We start from the raw sequence: 19264 nt of genomic DNA, 5'->3' as shown, positions 1-19264 counted from the left end.
ATTCTGACGTTGCTCTTGGCTGGATTTTTTTTTCTTTCACAAATTGATATTGAATTTGATACAGATGATTTCAGTATTGCAGTGCTTTTACAGTAACAGAACCCTTTTAATATCATTTTTAATAAATCAACCCATCAGCATTAACAGGAAAGCATCTTGAGAGTGTATCAAACCTAGGACACCCCCCTCTGTTCCCGGCTAATTGCTGGACCCTCACATGGGCCGAAGCCTCACTACAGGGGCTGTCCCATGTCTCAGGGGTTCACAGAGTGGTTGAAAAAACAAGACTGTGATTAGATTAAATAATTAAAAGATTTTCATTTAACAAGACAAACAGAACACAGGCAGTAAAGGCATAACATCTAGCACACAGCATGTATGTTTATACACTTCAATTAGTTAAATATAGCAGTGCATTCTTTGACTATGGAGAACGTTTCCAAATCGTACTTCTAAAGCTGTTTTTCTATTTGTCCCCCTTTTAAGAAACGAAATGGTGTAACCACAATTTTGGCAAACTTAAAATCTTTTAAACTTGCAAATATAATGAAATAAACCATAAATATACACAAAACATACTTTATACGAGGCAATAATAATAATCATAATAAATAGTTTTTAAGTTAACAATAAGTTAAAACTACAAGCTTAAAGTCGCCCAAATAATACAAGTTTGTTGGCGCTATTTTGAATTTTTTCTGTTTAAATTATTTTATGTTGCAACAAAAGCTACCACAGACTTTTACAAACACAATTGAACACAGTTTGATTGAAATAAAAAAATCTAACTAAGTCTAAAATCTGCATACACTGTAAAAACTGCAACTAATTAAATAATGGAAGAAAAATAAATTGTACCCAATCAATGCAACCAAAACAAAATCTTTGACCCATGTGTGTTCTCTATGGCAACATCAACAACACAAATACGCTCATTTAACAAGTGAGTCTTGATATGTAAATGAAATCAATAAATTACAGTAAAAAATGATATTTGAAATTGACATGGGCTAAAACTGATGATATATTAGACAGTATTCCTTTCAAGGTCATTGAGAATTGCTCTATTAAGTCAGCCAAATATGCAGTTTGTTTGAGCTTGCATGGTCAGAGCACAAATTAGGGGCTGAGGAGGTGATTATGGAAATTTATAGATCAGAGCTCTCATTGCTTGTTTGATTTTCTTAATGAGTCTGTTCGTTTTTTAATGTTGTTGTCTGAACTTTTTGCTCCTTTCGCTATTCCGCAAACCTTTTCAGTGTGACGTTTAATTTCTTTTTTAAAAAATATATATCATTTGTTCTCAGTCAATATAAAAACAAAGCACATTGCACTTACTGTTCCATAGGAAAGTTTTTTTGTCTTTTTAAATGATTATTGTTGTTGCTCAAGCAGTGTAGTACTGTTTCCTGCCATGGTCCTTGGCTCTCTACTGTAGATGTAGGTCTTTGTATAGACAGTGTATGAAAGGTCATTTCGGGCTGTGGGGTTTGGTTTGTGGGTTGACTGTACTACATCGGACATGGCTGGGTAAACAACTCCAGCTGCAGTTCAACGTGGCCTGTTATCCCGGTTGTTCCTAACGTCTATCACTGTTCTCACCAAGTGCTCAGTCCTACGGTGCCATCTCTTGCAAATGGCTCGACCCGAAATGGCTGGATTAGTCCCTTTATGTGGTCGGCTCGGGACACCAAAAAGCAACAATCATTCAGAGTATTTTCGGGGGATGAAACAGTATGAGTCAGATCGAAAGATGCCAGAGTAAGTGGTGCAATGTTAACAGTTTTAAAAGGATTAAATTGGTCACAAGACAAAGCAGATGGTATAAATGTTGGGGGAAATACATTATATGGATGCATACACAATTTTACCTTTGTCAAGAGGTGAACTGATTCGTCATAATTTATTTTTGATATGCCTTTTTTTTTATCATCCGGTGTCTCATGAAATGTGTGCAAATGGGATTCCGTGCACCTGTTTCACTTTAGCATTTGGTTTAATGGTTTTAGGATTTACAAATGCAAACTGATATGCGCAACTTAGATATTTAAAAGTAATGATAACTGAAATTGTAGAGGGTCCTTATTCAATAAATAACATAGATTTGTACAGCAATTACTCAGGGAATAATATAGTTAGTCTTAATTTATCCTTCTTGGTACTGACTTGCAAAGCAATTCTTTGGCAAAAATCAAATCTATCTAATCATAAAGAATCATGCTCAGTGTTCATTATGAATCTGCGTCACTGTTTGAATCTGCGTTTTACCTTTGTTTTTGCAAGCAGCTATTCAGTTTTCAGCTGGGCAATGAGCCGGTGTCATTGCAACTTTGTTCTGGGATTCTCAAGTCAAAGAACTTCACTTCACTGCACCATCATTAGGCAACACTGTACACAACTTCAGGACACGAGATGCGAGTGTGTCTAAGGACTCAAAAGTATAGATGTGTCTGTCAGGTTGTACCCCCAACTGTTTAATTTCACTTTTTTTTTTTTTTTTACATCAAATTTGTTTTTGTTAAGTTTGTTTCAATTGTTCTGATATGGTTCGACGGTTAAGTTTGTACGAGATACAATGTTCCTTCGCCCCCTCCCTTAATCCCCACCCATACACCGCATGCTTATTCCCCCTTGCTCTGCAAAGATCAGAGGGTTTAAAATAAAGCCATGCGATGTCCCAAATTTTCCAAGCTTAAGAATCTGTAAAAATTCAGCACAAGGTCTTGTTCCTTTGTATGTATAAAAATAGATTTATCTTTAATGTAATCCTTTCAAAGAGATCGTCCTCTTTGGCTAACACAGCGTCATTTAGAAAAGCAAAAGCAAAAATGTCTTGAATATACTTGACCTTATTTTATCTATAATCATGTGCAAATGTCTTGATATTGAAAGACATTAGCTCTCCCCACGGTAAATCTTAAGTCTGTTCTGAAACAGATATTTCAACTAGACAGGTTGGCCTTAATGTTTCATCAAGGGTGCCATAAATAATTTCCATGCAATTGGGTTGGGGATATTTTGAGAAATGCTATTTTTGTGATAGTGCCAAACAGATCTGAAGCAAATAAATAATTTCCTTTCTGTTGTAAACAGAAGTATAATTATGACACTTATTTTCAGGCTTGATGTTGTACAGTCATCTTTTGAGAGGGCAGGAGTTCAAAGTTTCTGGGAAGCTTTTAAGAGAATAGAGGGGTTTTAAATAAAACTGAGTAGCATTTGGCAAAGCTGGAGGAACTGGTAATCTTTCTCCTCAAAGGATCAGTGATAATTTTAACATTGCCAGATATCATTGCTCACACATGTGACTGACTCTAAGTCAGTTTTAAATGTTCAGTCATTGGGAACTGCAGCCCTCTTAATCTGCTCTATACATGTTGTTAGTCTAGAGCTCATGTGTAGTAAAACTCCGACCTCATTTACTCTGGAAGCTTCTATCTGTGCACTAGACTTAAGAATAATACCGGTGCTCTTAAGTTTTTGCTCATCTGTGTTATTTCCCTACAGACGTCCCCTTGACCATTGTTTATTCCCTCAGGTTTGTTGTTTTACAGTGTCTTCAGTTACTTTTTGCAGCTGCTTGGATCGTAATCACCTTCAAGCTATCAAATTCCCTGCCCGTGATTATCCTACTGAATCTGAAGACATTACCAGTAACGTTCATAATCACAGCATCACAGCAAGAGTAATATGAATTGTTCTTCTTTCACATCTCATTCATCGTTTTTTCTCTTAACCTCTTGACACCAGATCAGTTAAAGGGATATCACACCAGATCATGGCTGACAAAGCCACGCAAAGTAAAATGGCCTGTTTGGATGGTGTAAAATACAGGTGCAATGGAAAAATGATGCAAAAAGTGAAAAAACACCGGTATTTTCCTTTGATGTGGCTGTGTTATGGTGAGACGGTTTTCCCCTCGCACTTGCTCTCGCCCACCAGAGAATTACTAATGAACGCTGTCACCATGGGAGCACTGCCACTCTGCTCTAAGTTCACAGACAGTCGGCTTGTGAGAAATTAGAAGAAATACAGGAACTCTTTTTCTCTTTTTGTGGACTAAATATTTATATATCTTCTAGTTATTTAACTGTGTTTCTGTGATACATAAGTGTACTATTGTGTTGTTCTGTGTGAGACTGTGAGGGAAAGAGTGATTCTGATGGCCTTCGGACTACTCTTTTCTGTGACCAGTATTCATTGGTTAGCCTAAATCTTTGTGGGTCTGAGCTATCAAGCTCACACTGAGTAGAGAAACTGCCTTCACACTAGGCACCATCTAATGCAGGTCAGGAAACAGTAGTCAAAGTTTCTAGAAAATGCTTACATACTCGGCTATTATAACCACCTTAAATATTGAATATATAGTTATATTTTAATAGACGTATATAAGAGAACACTGTTTTTTAATTTCATTTTCTTTGATCTAAAAAAATCGCTGATTCAAAATGCCCAAGTGTAAAAAAGTGACTACATCCTCTCCAGCAAGATAATGGGAGAGATGGTGGGGTAAGAGTTTGGGTAAATTGCACATATTCGTTCATTTAAATTTTTGATCGTTTTGTTCATCAGTTGTCGTTATTTGCCTGAATTCAATCAAAGCACTCAGTACACATTCTCTGTCACATTCGTTAGACTGTCTCCTAAATAGATAGCTCTGGCCCCTAACCCAACAAACCAGCTACGTACCCCTTCTAATTCAATCCAGGCAAATATAGGGAAGGACTAGCATGTTGTGTAAAGAGAAAAGAAAAACTCCACTAGTGTGTTTGTTTGAAACTCTGACTTGTGTATGGATATGTTTGGTTATGTGTGTGCATGTTTGTGTGTCTGCATGTCTGTGTTTGTGATAATATATCATGAATTTGTGTGAGAATGTGTCAGAGAGAGACTCAGTCCAGGCCCATGTAGAGTGATGGCGCAGGGAGCTCAGGTTGCTCTCCCTGCAGGTCGAAGGAGCTGGTGCCAGCAGCCTCTCTCTCTCAGGCCTTGTGCTGCTTGCTGGTCTTGAAGGAAACCTGCAGCACGCGGTCACCCAGGCGGTAGCCATTAAGGCTAGCGATAGCCATGGCGGCTTCATCGTAGTTGGTCATGGTGACAAAGCCAAAGCCCTTACATTTGTTGGTGGTGAAGTCACGGATGACCTTGACGTTGGTGACGGCGCCGAAGGGCCCGAAGAGCTGCCACAGAACGCTCTCGTCTGCCTCGGGGGACAGGTTGTATACAAAGATGCACCAGCCGGCTCCAGTTGGACCGGTGAGGTTGACGCCGGCCAGGCTGGTCATGCTGTCAATGGTGATGGGGGAGAATCTGGGGAAGAGAGTAGGAGAACTACCATGGGTGTCATTCTGAAGTTCAACACAGCATTCAGTGCTCTATACTGTTTCTTATGGGCATGTTTCTCAGTGAGAAATGATAAAGATTGTAGTCGGGTATGGAGTCGGGGGACCCCATCTCCATCCCCTCTGCTGTACAGTAAGTAGATAAATATGTGTGGGCACCACAGTGGCTCCAAACTACCTGCTTTCATACAAAATGCCACTGTGTGCCCTGAGACACAGACACCCACACAGTGTGCATATTTTCTCATTTTCTCTGCTGACCAAAGCCTCTGGAAGAATTAAACACATGAATCACAATGTTCAACGAAAATCACAGTATTGAACAAAACACAGAAACCTAGAGAGGGATGAAAAGCAAATTGGAATCAAATCATACACAAACTGGAGCAAACAGAGGAGACGCAAACGGAATCTGGTATGTCCATGCTGGTGAAAAAAGGGGACATTAAAGCAACTGAAACTGACAATGTTAGTTCATAAATAAATACATAAAAATTATTTCTATTAATTAAAACAAAAGAACGAAAAGGTTAAACAAAGCCATGCCAGAATACCCTGCTGTTAGAAGGCTGCACCATTGCCTATTGCAATTACAGGTAGTATTTTGTTTTCTAGGCTGCTTCTGTAACATGGTTAAATGGGCAGTGGGCATTAAAAATTATGGCCATTATATCTGATTTCGAGATGAAGTCAGCAGGTGGTATTCCAGGCACTTTGTTTGAGGTTTTATTTTGGCATGGATGCTTTTGAAAGTACACCTTTGGCATTTACCTCTTGACTCCGTAGCTGGCGTTTAGTAAATTGTCGAGTCTGCAACGCAAGAGGGAGAATGAAGGGGATGCAGAAGTTAGTTATGAGATCTACAAGGAAGGGGGGCTTTCAGTTAACAAGTTGCTCCTTCACCAGCTGGCCTCCAGAGGGCATCCTTCACTGCAACGCAGTCCCAAACCATCCAACCTCAAACTGATGGCGTTTAAAATACACCTGTGAATATGCGTCTCAGCTGGTATTTATTGTTCACTGTTGTTTAAGCTCCTGAATAAATTCCCCTTTAATAGTTTAAATATACGATCAACAAATCCTGTATCATAGGTCATTTTACATCTTCAAAATTATCCATACTGATTAAATGAGCATTCCAACCTGAGACGGTATCTACAATTGTTTGTGAGGTACCATGAAATTTTGAACCTTCAAAGTTACCCAAGTATAGATGTGGCCAACATCTGACAGTTTCAATCTTTATGATGCCTATGTAGTATAGGCAAAAATTAAAGATTCAGTAATATTCTTTTATGTAGCTTTATTTTTTATTGTATTTGGAAAAATCTGGTCTCTTACATTGGTTTTGAGCTGTTATTTGGATCTGGACCCTTTCCAAGTGAAGGGATCATGCTGCAGTTTAAAAGAAAGTCAGAGAAAAAGAGTGAGAAGGAGGGACAAGAAATATTGCCTATTCCTTCGGTACTGTAAAGCAATAATATTGCTTAAAGTAACAGTTTACAAATAAGTTGTGTTAGTAGTGACAGAAAATTTGTTTTGGCTTTTAAATGTTTTCGATTACACAGTTTTCCTTATAAAAGTAGACCATATTACTGTTTTTAGCATGCGCCACGTCATCTTGATTTTTCTTGTATATTTACTCTTAGCTAATCTCTGGTGTCGTTGAGGCTTGTATAAAAACATTTTAGAGACTGTCATTTGACTGTTGACTCAAAAACGACATTCCATATCATACTGAAACAATGAAATATTGACATATTTAAACAATTGTCGTTGTAAAATAGTGATATACAGCAGGACAACCTGTGATTTGGTCTTGAAACAGTGGCTTTTTACAGACTATCTGTTGATTAACTCATAGGTGGTGTGACATTGGTTAAGGTTCAGTACCTGAAACGCTGAGTCTGGTGGTGCAAAGGCCCCGTGTAGCGGCGCGCAGCAGTCTGGTACAGCTGAGTCAGTAAGGCCTGGCCTGTCTTCTGGCTGGGGTTGTTGGCGAACTTGACAGTGATGGGTTCGGCAGCACCCAAAGGCTTCTGTCCGTTCAGACCTTTGATAGCCTCCTCTGCTTCGTTTCGCTTGTCAAACCGGATGAAACCCACTCCTCGGGATATGCCTGCTCCGATTAAGAAAACAGACCAATGTTACTACCTTGGCATCAAGGACTGTGGTGGCCTACCATGTCTTCATTCAGAGAAATGTTGCATGGGTGACAACATGAGAAGTGAAATATTGCTATACCTGTAACTTGGTCCACTAGGATGCGGGATGTAATGATACGACCATATTGGGAGAACAGCTGTTCCATGTCCTTCTGGCTCATGGTTTTTGGGAGACCGCTCACATAAAGGTTGGCATCACGAATAGAAGCCGAGCTTGGCCGGGCATATGAAACCTATAACATTAGCAGTTAACAAATTAGTATGTACATTAAATGTATTCACCCGCAAATCACAAGTTTATCTTCAGAAACATGTTAGAAAGATCTGACGTAACTGGTCCGAGTTTCTCAACATGTTCCCAACACAACTTTGTTTTGACTCCTACTGATTTTACCATCTCCACAGTCCCCAACTGTCTCTTTGCTATCTGTCGACTTAATCAGTGCCTTTAAGCTCACACTCCAGCACAATGAGGCTGTCACAGGCACACTAAGATGACTGCAACCATTACCCGAACTGATACCAATCATCAGTTAACAAGCCCAAGTGTCAGCTTTGTTTTGCACTGAAAAACATCAGCCTTGGTCGATGTATTTTCCTGAAGTCACTGGTGACTTAATTAGTGCACGGCCATTTTTGGTGCATCTGTGTTTGTATCCCTTATGGTTTTTCTGTTGGTCTACTTTTTAGAACATTTTACATCTAGTGCTGCAGGGAAATATCTGATTGATTGTAAAAAAAAATAAATAGATAAAAGTCACACATTCACTTGTTTTTGTGTTTATGGGTGCAAGCGAACACATGTGTGATAGATAATCCAGTGCAGTGCATTGTTGGGAGTGCTGTGTTTGTGCGTGATGGAGAGACAGAGTGAGTGTTGTCTGAGATAGGCCGAGCTGCCCTCCCTGTCCTGCCTCCTTCCTTTGTTTCTATCCTCTGGGGGAGAACAGCTCCACTGGCAAACAGCAAACAATGTAAGTGCATCACAAGACTTGTGGGATCCTTGACAACTTATAAACATACTGTCCGCGCACATACGCGCATATTCTGATTGTATGCACATTTGTTTGTCCCCTAAATATGTATGTTCATTAAATGAATAAGTATTTATAGCAATAAAATGTGCTTATTGCAAAGGCACGGAGAAACCTGTGATGTGAATTGAAAGGACTTCTTATATTGTCCGTCAGATGAATACAGGTGTTCTGATTTCATCCATCAGTACTAAGCACCAGTGTCTATTGTGTACACAGACAGACTGTATGAGCAGGAGGGTTGTGTGGTGCAGTGATTAGGGTGTTCTGGACGAGTCAGGGGGGAGTTGCTGTGTTCGGGGAGCAGAGGCTGCCCTATAATTAACCCTCTCCCTGTCGCTCCCACAGTACAGATGGTGCCTGAAGCCCATATGGCCTCTAATCCCGTCATTGGCATTCTGCTCTCAGAGCTACCCCCTACCCTTCTACTGCTGCCCCCTCCCTCAACGCCTTACCCCTCTCTATTGAAGCCAACAACCAGTAAGATGTAACTATGGTATTGACCAGAGGAGTCTTTTTTTAAGTTTGAGAATAAAATTTCAAGAAGTTGATTTTAGTCAGTTATTCTACACAAAATCATTAATGGTTCCTACAACATAAGATTAACAGCGTAACATAATCATTGCCAAGACAGTCAATGCTTTCTTCCAGAGTAAGAGGTAATTTCTCATGTGCAAGCTGTAAAATAACATCATAATATATCTACATATAAATATATATGTTCTTCCACAAACAATCCAAATCTGGTATTCTTGCAGATAGCTTGTTTGATCAGTCATTAGTCAGAATTAGCGTCCCCATTCATGGACAGCTGCTGGAGAATCACCTGCTCTGCTCTTTCAGAGATTTGATTTCTCAATCCTGCAGTTTGTCTCAATCTTTGATCTACTTTGATCAGGTCGGGGGGGATGGGAGGAAGTAGTGTTTAATAATATGGCCCCCTCTTTCCCTCATATGATTTTGGGACAAAGAAGCCCCCTAATTAGGCTAGATTGGAGGCAGATGGGGTAACCTGGACTGACCCTTGTGCACCACAGTCGGCTTCCTAATTACATTTCCATCACAATAACCTCTGCATGCTGTCCGCCTCTTGCTTTCTGACCTCCACTCTCCTTCCCTTTTTACCCTTTCTCTGACTCTCTTTGTTCTAGCCACCGCTCCCTTCTGCCTCTCCTCCCCATTTTCCTCCCCTCCCTCTGTCACGTCTGCCGCCACCTCTCTCAACATCCCCCCCTTGACAACATTTCCACTTCCTCTCTTTTTGTCTAGCACGCTGTCAAGAATAAAACACAAAATGAAGAGTGATTATTGTATAGAGGAGAAGTCTGCTCACCTTGATTGTTTTAGTCTGCAGTTTCAGACCATTGAGTGTGTTGATGGCCTTATCTGCATCATTTGGATCCACATAGTTTACAAAGCCATATCCCAAACTCTGACCTGATGACAAAGAAAGCGCCATAGTGATGTCAGTGATTCTGAAACCCGGTTGTTGTTATAATATTTTTTCCATCATGGACAGTGTTGTACCTGTTATCTTGTCTCTGACTAGCTTGCAGGACTCGATCTCTCCGATGCTACCAAACAAACTTTTGAACTCCTCCTGGGTCATGTTCTGAGGCAGATAGTTGACGATCAGGTTGGTTTTGCTGTCGTCCGTGGAGCCATTGGTGCTAATGACTGGACCGTTAGGCAGACTGGTTCCGCTTGGACCGTTGGACACCTGGGTTTCCATGGTGCTGATTATCTGCTGAGGAAGAGGGTGGAGTTAGATTCATAATTCTCAAAGGGGACACAAAAGGTGGCTGTATAAATCTGCATTAGCTCATGGTTAACATATACATGCGCACATATATAAGCTATACACACAACCACACGGACAGGCTGTCCACTTTGTCACTGTCAGAGGAAAGGTCAGGAATCAGCATTGCAAAAATGGAGACAGATACGAGGTCTAATTTATCATCTCCCTTCCCCCACGTTCACCCCATCTTTCCTCCCCTCTCGCTCCCTGCCTCTGGTCCTGCAGATGTCACAGTCCTTTTTCCTAACTCCTCCCCTCCCCCAACTCTCTTCCAGGGTCAAACACCATTACATCATTACACAGGGATGGATAATAGTGACGGTGGTGTGTGAGGGTCGGGGAGTAAGGGGATGAGATGCCGGACAAAAGGGAGAGGGACATTGTTAAATGGATTCGTTGCCGAGGAATACCGCGGTCTGGTAGAAAAATAAGTTAGGGATTAGACGTTTGTTCTTCTGACTATGTTAAGGTTTCTTTGTGTTAATCTGACATTTATTTTTGTAAGTGGAGTAAGAGTGTGGGTTAATGCACAGTGTTCTGTCTGTGCCTCCCGTGTTGCTCAGGAGTACACAGTGTTGCTTGATTTAATCCACGGGGGATTCTCAAGGAACATCTGTGTGGTCAGAAACAAAACTTCCTGCTCCACTTTCCTTTTCCTCACACTTATTTCTGTAAATCTACATGGGCCGCCAGCAAAGAAGAACACAATCCAGAGTTAAATGAATTGCTGTGTCTTGATTAAAAGTGATGCTGATGTTATGTAGCAGCGCAGATTTGTATTTTAATTAGAAAAGAATATCTAATATTAAAGGGATATGAACCGGAAATGTGCAACAGCTTCAGGCTTAATGTCAACTATTTAAATTTGACATATTTTATCTTATAATGCATAAATTGATCATCATTTCATAGATTACATGTTTGATTATTGCACTTGTCAAAGTAAATAAGTGTGAATGTTTAGAGTTGAGTACTCCACGTTGTCTTGCTGTGCAGCTGAAATTAGCCTCTGCGACATTACCATTCATGTGTTTGTGCAGGAGGTGCTGATGCTCACTATTCCTTTTCACAAAAAAAAAGGTGTAAGGTGTTCAGCTAAACAGCTTGAATGCAGTGTGCCATTGGTGCCACAGTGTAAATTGTTTTGTGGGATAGTAGGTTCAAGCTGTGGAGGATCTCCAACTCGTGGGTGTTTTGAATGTCAATAAGGCTAAATGAAACTCCTCTGAAGCTCTTGGGGTCTGGCAGTGCAGTGCAAAGCAACACAGGCACATTAATAAACGAACCTTGAGAATTATTTCAAAATTGTATTCGGGGAATGTCCTCACTTGATGGAGAAATACTGTAAAAGAAATATTAAGCATTTAGTCAACTCGCTTTTCATCTTCCTCTAATAAATCATAACCAGCTTCATTTTGATTCCAAAAGAAAGGTGAGCACGATTTCATTTTAGCATTTGTTAATTAAATGAAATTTATTTAGGGGTTATCTGCTTCTGTGCTATCGTCATATTACTAAAAGAATGAATTTGTGCCTTCAAATCTTCGTGACATTTCATGTGTTCTCTCCTCTTCCAGCGTCTGCGATTGGGTCCGTCTAACCTGCCTTTCTGCCTCGTCCCTGTAACCTGCTGTCTCGCTTTGAGCCTCACCTCCACTCAGGTTGCCCAGGTAACAGCCCCTCAAAGACTGCATTGTTTCTAATGGCTGGATGGCTTCCTTACTTTAAGCCCAGCGTGCGGTTCAGTCTGTGCTTATTAGGAGCACATATACAGGTCAGGCATTTTTCCTTCATGCTTGCAGAAGCAGGGAATATCAGTAAGTCAAATTGATAATGACAAGGGGAAGAGGAGCACAGTGACAAAGTTAAGACAGACTAAAAATAAAATACATCAGACACACGTCTGCGCACAAAGGCAGCGCAGCGTAGATGGCAATCACATCAACAATTTGATGCGCGGCTCAAGAGCCTTTTGACTTTCTTTTTCGTGCCATTATGAATTTTGATATGATTCACACGTATGTGTTGAGGAAAAAAGGTGGAATCAAGCAGTTATGTTGTATTCATTATAAGATTAACCCAGTACGGTTTTCGTGTGATGTGATGCATCTGACGAACAGAAATATGAGCCACTGGATGTGTCCCAAATATGACAAAAACATTTTGAAGGGAAAACATATTAGGGCAAATTTGACTTGCCAACTGAAATAACCCTCAGCGTGGCAGAACACACATCCCCAGTGAACAGTGTGAAGTTATATAATTCACAGACCCACTGAGTATGGGCTGGGCACTGAGATTGGCTGACACAGGCAGCAACTAAGATTAAGATTTCCACGCAGAAACAGAGGGAAACAGCATGCTTTGAAGTTATTGGAAACACAAAGAAAAGATAAGAAACACAGAGGATTGTTTCATCTTCGAGTCGTCATATTTCATATCATACAGCAACATCAACAACAAAATAGTCTAGTTTGGATTGCAGTAACCCAATTACTATGATGTAAAAACACAATAAATCATTGTGATGTTGCAGTAAAGCCTACAGTAGCATGAATAATCGCAATGCGCCCAGTATAGATTTGCTCCAGCTATAGGCTCCAGACATGTTCGTCTGCTGGAGACAATAAAGACGGTCTCTCCAAGAGAACCTTGCAGCCATGTCTTGGGTGTAAATATGGCCGTGCACCTTCATCTCCAAACATGTTTCTGTTTAAGTATCTAATCAGGACAGAAACACGGCTGTTAATATAAATCTTGTGATAGACTCTCAAGGATTCCAGTTGTTAGGGTTGCAATGTGTGTCCCACACTGCTTTTTTCTATTTTGGGGTTCTGTGAGATCTCCCTTAATATTTAATGTTCTGCATCAGCATCGCCCACACATGGTCCCAGACTTGCACGCAAACAAGAACCCTGCCTCCTCTGCCAAACACATGAACCCAGACTTGCACGCAAACAAGAGCCCTGCCTCCACTGCCAAGCACACGTACCACCTACACTGTACACAATTAAATTACAAAACACAGAAGCATTACATGACTGAATGTAAATGCAGTCTGTGTTCTCTGATGCCTGTAAACAGCTTTCCCAATTTATTTCTGCTCCAAATGCAGCACAGCACCGGAGGCCATGATGTACAGAAGAGTAATTGTTTCCCATTTTTAACTGATAACGTGAGATTGTGTCATGTTACATGTTACAACGCACTCAGAACGGCCAGAAATCCACCCTGAATGTGAGATAGAACACGTCACCGTCAGTTTCTGCTTTGGCATGCAGTCGCAGCAGAACGATTAAGTGTTTGAGAATTTTAGGCTTAGTGTAGATTTAAATTCACTGGCTGTATGCCTGCGATATATATGTATTTTAGTTTGTCTTTGTCTGGACAAAACCAGTAATCAATGAAGATGAGCGCATGAGAAATCCACCTGGATATTTTCAACTGACAGCTTTCACAATGAAGATAATGATTGATCCTTTAAATACATATCCTTGTCTGCTGTCCACATTATGATGCCTTATATAAAGATATTTTTTTTATTCTGGAAGGCATGAATCAGAACTGAATGCTAGGCTGAAGTGTAAATGAGCCTTCTAAATAACACAGATTACAGGATTATCCCAAACAAAGGGCATTAGCCACACTCTCTGCAGCTTAAGGGATCATGGTGGCAGCTGTAAAACAACAGGACGACAGGAGTCACAGCTCATGTCAGCCATGCACTGAGGCTCCATCCTATTCTCCGCTCCGCAGACTAAGAATAAAAGATTTCTAAAAGATTTCAGCTCTCTGAGTATGTGCGGCTTTGATAAGATGGGAGCAGACAACGTCAAAGGCTCGGGGAGACAAATCTGTCCTGCAAGTCCTTGTAGCATGCGGGGCGCTATCCAGCGTGCTGAAAAAGGGAGTGGCTTTCGGACGGTCTCATTTGAGGCCACAGAGGCCCCCATGAAACCAGCAAAACACCACCGACTCGTTTCATGTTTTATATTCTGTTGACTTTGAAAACGCTTCACCTCGAGTCATGAATACATAAATCAGAGAAACGGCTATTAAAATGTGGCAGGTGCAAAATAAAATCCCTCGATTTCAACGTTTCCTTTTTTTTTTTTTTTTTAAAGTCCCCCCCTTTTTTAAGAAAAAAAAAAAAAGAAAAAAAAAAAAAAAGCAAGACTTGTGAGCTCTGCAGGCATTCATGAACCGGAGCGCCTTTTTGCTGAATAAACGTATTGAAACGACCAAACAAAAGAGCCACCCGTTCCTCCTCGTCTCCCTCGCAGAGGCTATGGCAGCACTATGAATATTAATGTAAACAGTGGCGCTTTGTGTCGTGGCCAGGGGCTGCAGGACTCTCCGGGAACAATGACTGTTACAGTTGCCAGCCACAAGTCAAAAAACGCCATGATAGGTCAAATAAAAACCAGCAATTCGATTTATTTTCCACAGCATGAGTAGTCTCGTGTTTAGTGGCGGCTTTAATTTTATTTAAAAAAAAAAGCGAAAATGGCCTCTGTTATAAACACGAATCAATCATGTCGGAGAAATAATGTTTTTTTTCCCACAACTCTCGTGAAATTATCAATCAGTTTTATGTGCCATGTGCAGTGAAATTAAATGATCCATAATTGTATGAGATTTTCAGAGGAAGGAGAAGAAAAGAAAAGTGGTGTGCCTCTTTGTCACAACAGGCTTTATATTTGTTGCTGATAATTACATGAAGTAATTGGCAACAGGAGCCAAATCACCGCTTACATAACAAAATTGCATTTATCGCCTCATGTAAGTCAGACAGGCCACGTCCTGACTGTGGTAATATAACATAACATGAAGCCTTTTAATTATTGTATTTTAAACAAACTGTAAAATGGCCTTTAGCCTCTTTTTTTTTTTTTAATCAGCCAACGAGATTTACATTTAAATCTGCATTTTTAACGTGACATCAAGCAACTGTGTGGTCTGCTGTACAGTGAGGGCCTCGGCTGCCCTTGTCCTTGAATTGTGTAAGTGCCTTGGATAGGTTATCTGACTCAACGCTTTTATTTGCTTGCCACTGCGGTACAGGCATGGAGGACTGCGGACCATGTGGAGCCTCCGTCGGTGGGATTGTGTTTAGGTCTGCAGGGGGACAATAGGTAATGTGCAACAAAGAGACACTAAAATTGGCACTGAAACGTGTCAAGTGGACAGTTCGAGGCGCACAGATGGTGAAACAACGTGCTGTCCACCTCCATTTTATGAGCATCATATTTCCGAGCAGCATTCGGACTTATTTTTAATTCAGCAAGCGAGATTTTTTTAAAATAGTTCAAGGACCATCTCCACCTCTCACGTCATCTCCTTCTGTGTGTTAAATAATGTATTTTGTATTCCTACTATTCAGTCATGAGCAGCCAGACATTTCATTATCTGAGGATGTAATTACAATTCTCAATGATAATCCCCCCAAAATTAAACTAATACAATACTGTATGGATTATTTATATTTCACATTAATAAGAAGGTTGTTTTTTTTTTTTTATAACACGTGCTCGTTGGACCGAGCAGCAGTCCGCAAATGTGCTGCTGATTTCGTGTTTATTCCCCTCTCTTCTATAATTTCATGTAAATCTGTCTGGTCTTAATTGGTCTGCCTGGATGAACTATCTGTTGTGAACCGTAATTCGTGTCAAGAGGTAACGCGTAGTGGGCCTTTTGAGGCTTCAAGGCCCTCGTTTGGTGCTCCAGCCAAAGAGACACGCCCAATCCGGCCGTCGGCTCAGAGCAAAGCTAATTTCTCAGCGCTCACATCTCCTTTTATCCGACAAGCGCAATGCAAGCATGGCCATCTTGTACGTATACGGTGATACACTTGGAGAAAATGCGCTTAAAATGGAGATGTCCGTGCGCGTCCTGACTGTCGCGGCCTCTGAGATTTCCAGCCCATTTACTCGGTTGCATCGCAACGAGAACCCTGAGGAATTTGGACTTTGTCTGATTCAATGCAAACCGATGGATGCGTAATTTCCCTCCTCCCCCTCCCCCTCCCGGAGTGACTCGACCCTTTTTTTTCTCCTCTGCCTTGCCGGATGGGCCCTCAGCCTCCGAGGCATCGTGTTTTGTCTCAGAAACCCGTCTCCAGCATCCTTGTGCTGTGCGAGGCAAAGAAAAGCCAGTCCTCCCCCCCCCCACTGAACCGAGCCGAGCCGCCTCATCGCCTTACTGCCTCTCCATCACTGTAATCCTGCGGAATTCCTACATCTCGACTCCTGCATCATTTCGGAAATGTAATCAAACGCAGCGACACGCAGGCGGTCGGAGTGGCCGTGAAACATAAACGTGAAGGCTGTGCTATCTAAAATGGCAGGATAAAGACTTTATCCATCGCTGATGATGATGACTGCAGGCTGGAGCGCAGCCGGCATGGCGCATCACTCAGTATGAGATTGCTAATTGCCTCTATCGATCGCCAGTCCTATCATAATAGTATGGTATCGCATATTGACCAAAAACATAGCGCACTAATCCCCAAGTTCCCCTATGTTTTGGCATGCGGACGTAGCCACGGAGCTGTAATTACATTTATACCAGTCTCCAGTACAGATACATCAGTAAGATATGAAATAAATCTCTGTATGGCTACATCACATGTGTACATGTATAGTAAATCATAACAAATCTAACAGAAAGGGACTGAGATACAATGTAGGCATGCTGCTACAACCTCCCCTTCACAAATATGAGAGAAATAGAGTCATACGTACAGTAACCATTCTTGACGTACAATGAAAGAAATCTAGGTCCGTCTTTGCACTGGTCTTGAAGCTGAATGCTGAGTCTCTGTGTGTCTCTTCGGCCTTTATGTTATATGGCCCTTATGTTCTGTCAGCAGTCCAAATGAAAAGAAAAAAAAAAGAAAAAAAGGAAAAAAATACAATCTTCGCCAGGGAATCTCAGCCCTCTGAGATTGTAGGTGTCCTCTATAGGATGAAAATGAGGAGAAAGGGGTTTTCTACTGAATGATGATGATGGGAGAGCGTTCTCTCCGAGTGGCGTGGGCGATGGTACAGAAAAAAAGAGAAGCAGTGATCCTCAGCAGGGTGTGTCCAGGGGAGGGTGTTCTGGTTCTGCTGTTTTTATGTGTAATTCCCTGCTCCTCTCGCAGTCTCCTTCTGTGCCTCTGCTGCAATGTTCTTCTTTTATGCATCCTCCTGGCTGGCAGAGCGCGCTGCTGATTGGCTAATTGTGCAGGGAGGGTACTACATGGCAGCCATTGCAATGCGCTCCTCTCCCATTATCCCCTTCAGGAGAGATCACCAAGAGTACCCCCCCCCCCCCTCCCTCCCTCTTCCATCCATGCCCTTCCATCTCTCCACTCCCTTTTTCTCGCTGCCCTTCCTTTCTTCCTGCCCCCCTCTTCACACACACACGCAGAGCGGAGTGAATAGGGCTCCACCTGCACTTTCAGAACAGATGGGTGCAGCAGAAGACAGCAGACTTGTCTCTCTCATTCCCCATACTTTGCACTCACTTCCTCCTTAGCGCAGCCCCTTCCTTTCTCTCTCATTCTCCATTTAGGGCCAGTTTGAAACCATAGCAAGCAACTTCACTCCTTAGGCCTTTGTTCTTTGCGAATAAAAGCGATTTTGAGTGTAGATTTGCGCACTTTCGGAGTCCACGTTCTCAGCTGACAATCACCGAATTCGAGCAGTGGGGGAAAGGACACAAAATATGCAATAATTGGGTGTGAATTGTGGCTAGAAACAAAGCATTAAATCCATACTACAGCTAATGGGTGGGTGATTTCTGGACCCCTCAAATGCAGGCAGATGGCCAGCTATAGGGTCAGGTGCAGACATGAGAATAACAAATTAGATTCCCCCCTGAATTAATTCATGTCTGTTCAGTGAAAAGTTGAGAAAGGTGCAGTTGTAGCTCCGATCAGGCTGCGCTGAATGATCTCTTGTCTTTGCTTTATGAACAGAAAATGCGGCCCATAGTGATTTTTGTCTTACTTTACAACATCCCAACATCCCCTTCCTGAGGAGTTCTCATCCCTCACTGCCCACCTCCTGCTGCTCCCTCCTGTGTCTAGCTGTGTGGTGAGTGCTCACTGAGACATGCTGTTTGGGCTCATCTATAATGCATCCCCTGCCCCGGGACATCATGTGTGACAAATGACCTATTTCTGTGCAGACCCCCATAGGGCCTTGACCTGGGGGGGTGGGTGTTCGTGCAAGTGTGCGTAAATCAGCGTACGTTTGTTTATTTGTGTGCGAGTCTAGCGTTGCTGTTCGCGTGAGGAAATAAGATGGTGAATGGGGGCCGTGCTTTGTTTAGTATTAATGTGTCCTGTGTGTGTTTTTCATCTGTGGATGAGTGGTGCTGATGTGAGCCCTCTTGTGACAACAATCACATTCTCGGCTTTGCTCTCCCCAACTGACCTTGAGGAGTCCTCAGACATCTCTGGTTGTAAGGAGTGCTGGTGCGAGGGAGGAAATTGTTTACGTTATTGACACTGATCGCTTGCCTTCAATGGATCTGTGGATGGACGTCAGTCTATACTCAGAAGAAGATACAGAGCGGGACACTTGAGCATGTAGTGTCCTCATACTGTATGTCTCTCTCTGTTTCTCACACCTTCCAGTCCCTCCTTCCCAGTCACTCTCGTATACCCCCTCTTTTTCTTTCTGTCATTGTCCTGTAGCTCTCTTCCAGTCAGATTTTGAACATGGGCCCTGTCTGATATTTTACATAATTGCCTTACATAAGTAGCAAGCTCGGCTCTGAGCTTGGATGATATTAGTGGAGATGAATATTGCATGAGGAAAGCACTCGTTAAGCGTTAATAAGAGGATAGAGATGGAGCCCCACTGTCAGTCTGTCTTAACCCCGCCCCCACCGTTCTGTCAAGCAGTGACTCAACTCAGCCTGGATGCGTTG

The 19264-nt window shown here is 41.9% G+C and overlaps 1 protein-coding gene across 16 annotated transcripts; it reads right to left on the bottom strand.

Moving 5' to 3' along the window:
* Positions 1-2453: 2453 nt before the first annotated feature.
* elavl3 (ELAV like neuron-specific RNA binding protein 3) lies at positions 2454-17627 on the bottom strand. 16 transcript variants are annotated; one of them, XM_030406784.1, is made up of 8 exons: positions 17086-17627; positions 10069-10288; positions 9875-9978; positions 7587-7740; positions 7236-7461; positions 6684-6737; positions 6114-6152; positions 2454-5331 (listed from the first exon to the last, which is right to left on the bottom strand). In XM_030406784.1, the coding sequence occupies exons 1-8, from the start codon at positions 17092-17094 to the stop codon at positions 4983-4985; spliced, it is 1155 nt and encodes a 384-aa protein (XP_030262644.1). In that variant the 5' UTR covers positions 17095-17627; the 3' UTR covers positions 2454-4982. The 16 variants fall into 16 exon arrangements, with proteins under 16 accessions (XP_030262644.1, XP_030262642.1, XP_030262646.1 ...); XM_030406782.1 differs by having other exon boundaries at positions 7236-7464; positions 17086-17625; XM_030406786.1 differs by having other exon boundaries at positions 2454-5310; positions 7236-7464; positions 17086-17625.
* Positions 17628-19264: the final 1637 nt, after the last annotated feature.

Source organism: Sparus aurata, chromosome 23 (assembly GCF_900880675.1).
Source record: "Sparus aurata chromosome 23, fSpaAur1.1, whole genome shotgun sequence".
Lineage (NCBI taxonomy): Eukaryota > Metazoa > Chordata > Actinopteri > Spariformes > Sparidae > Sparus > Sparus aurata.
The sequence above is the reverse complement of the archived record's forward strand: the minus strand, read 5'-3'. Positions and strand labels throughout refer to the sequence as shown.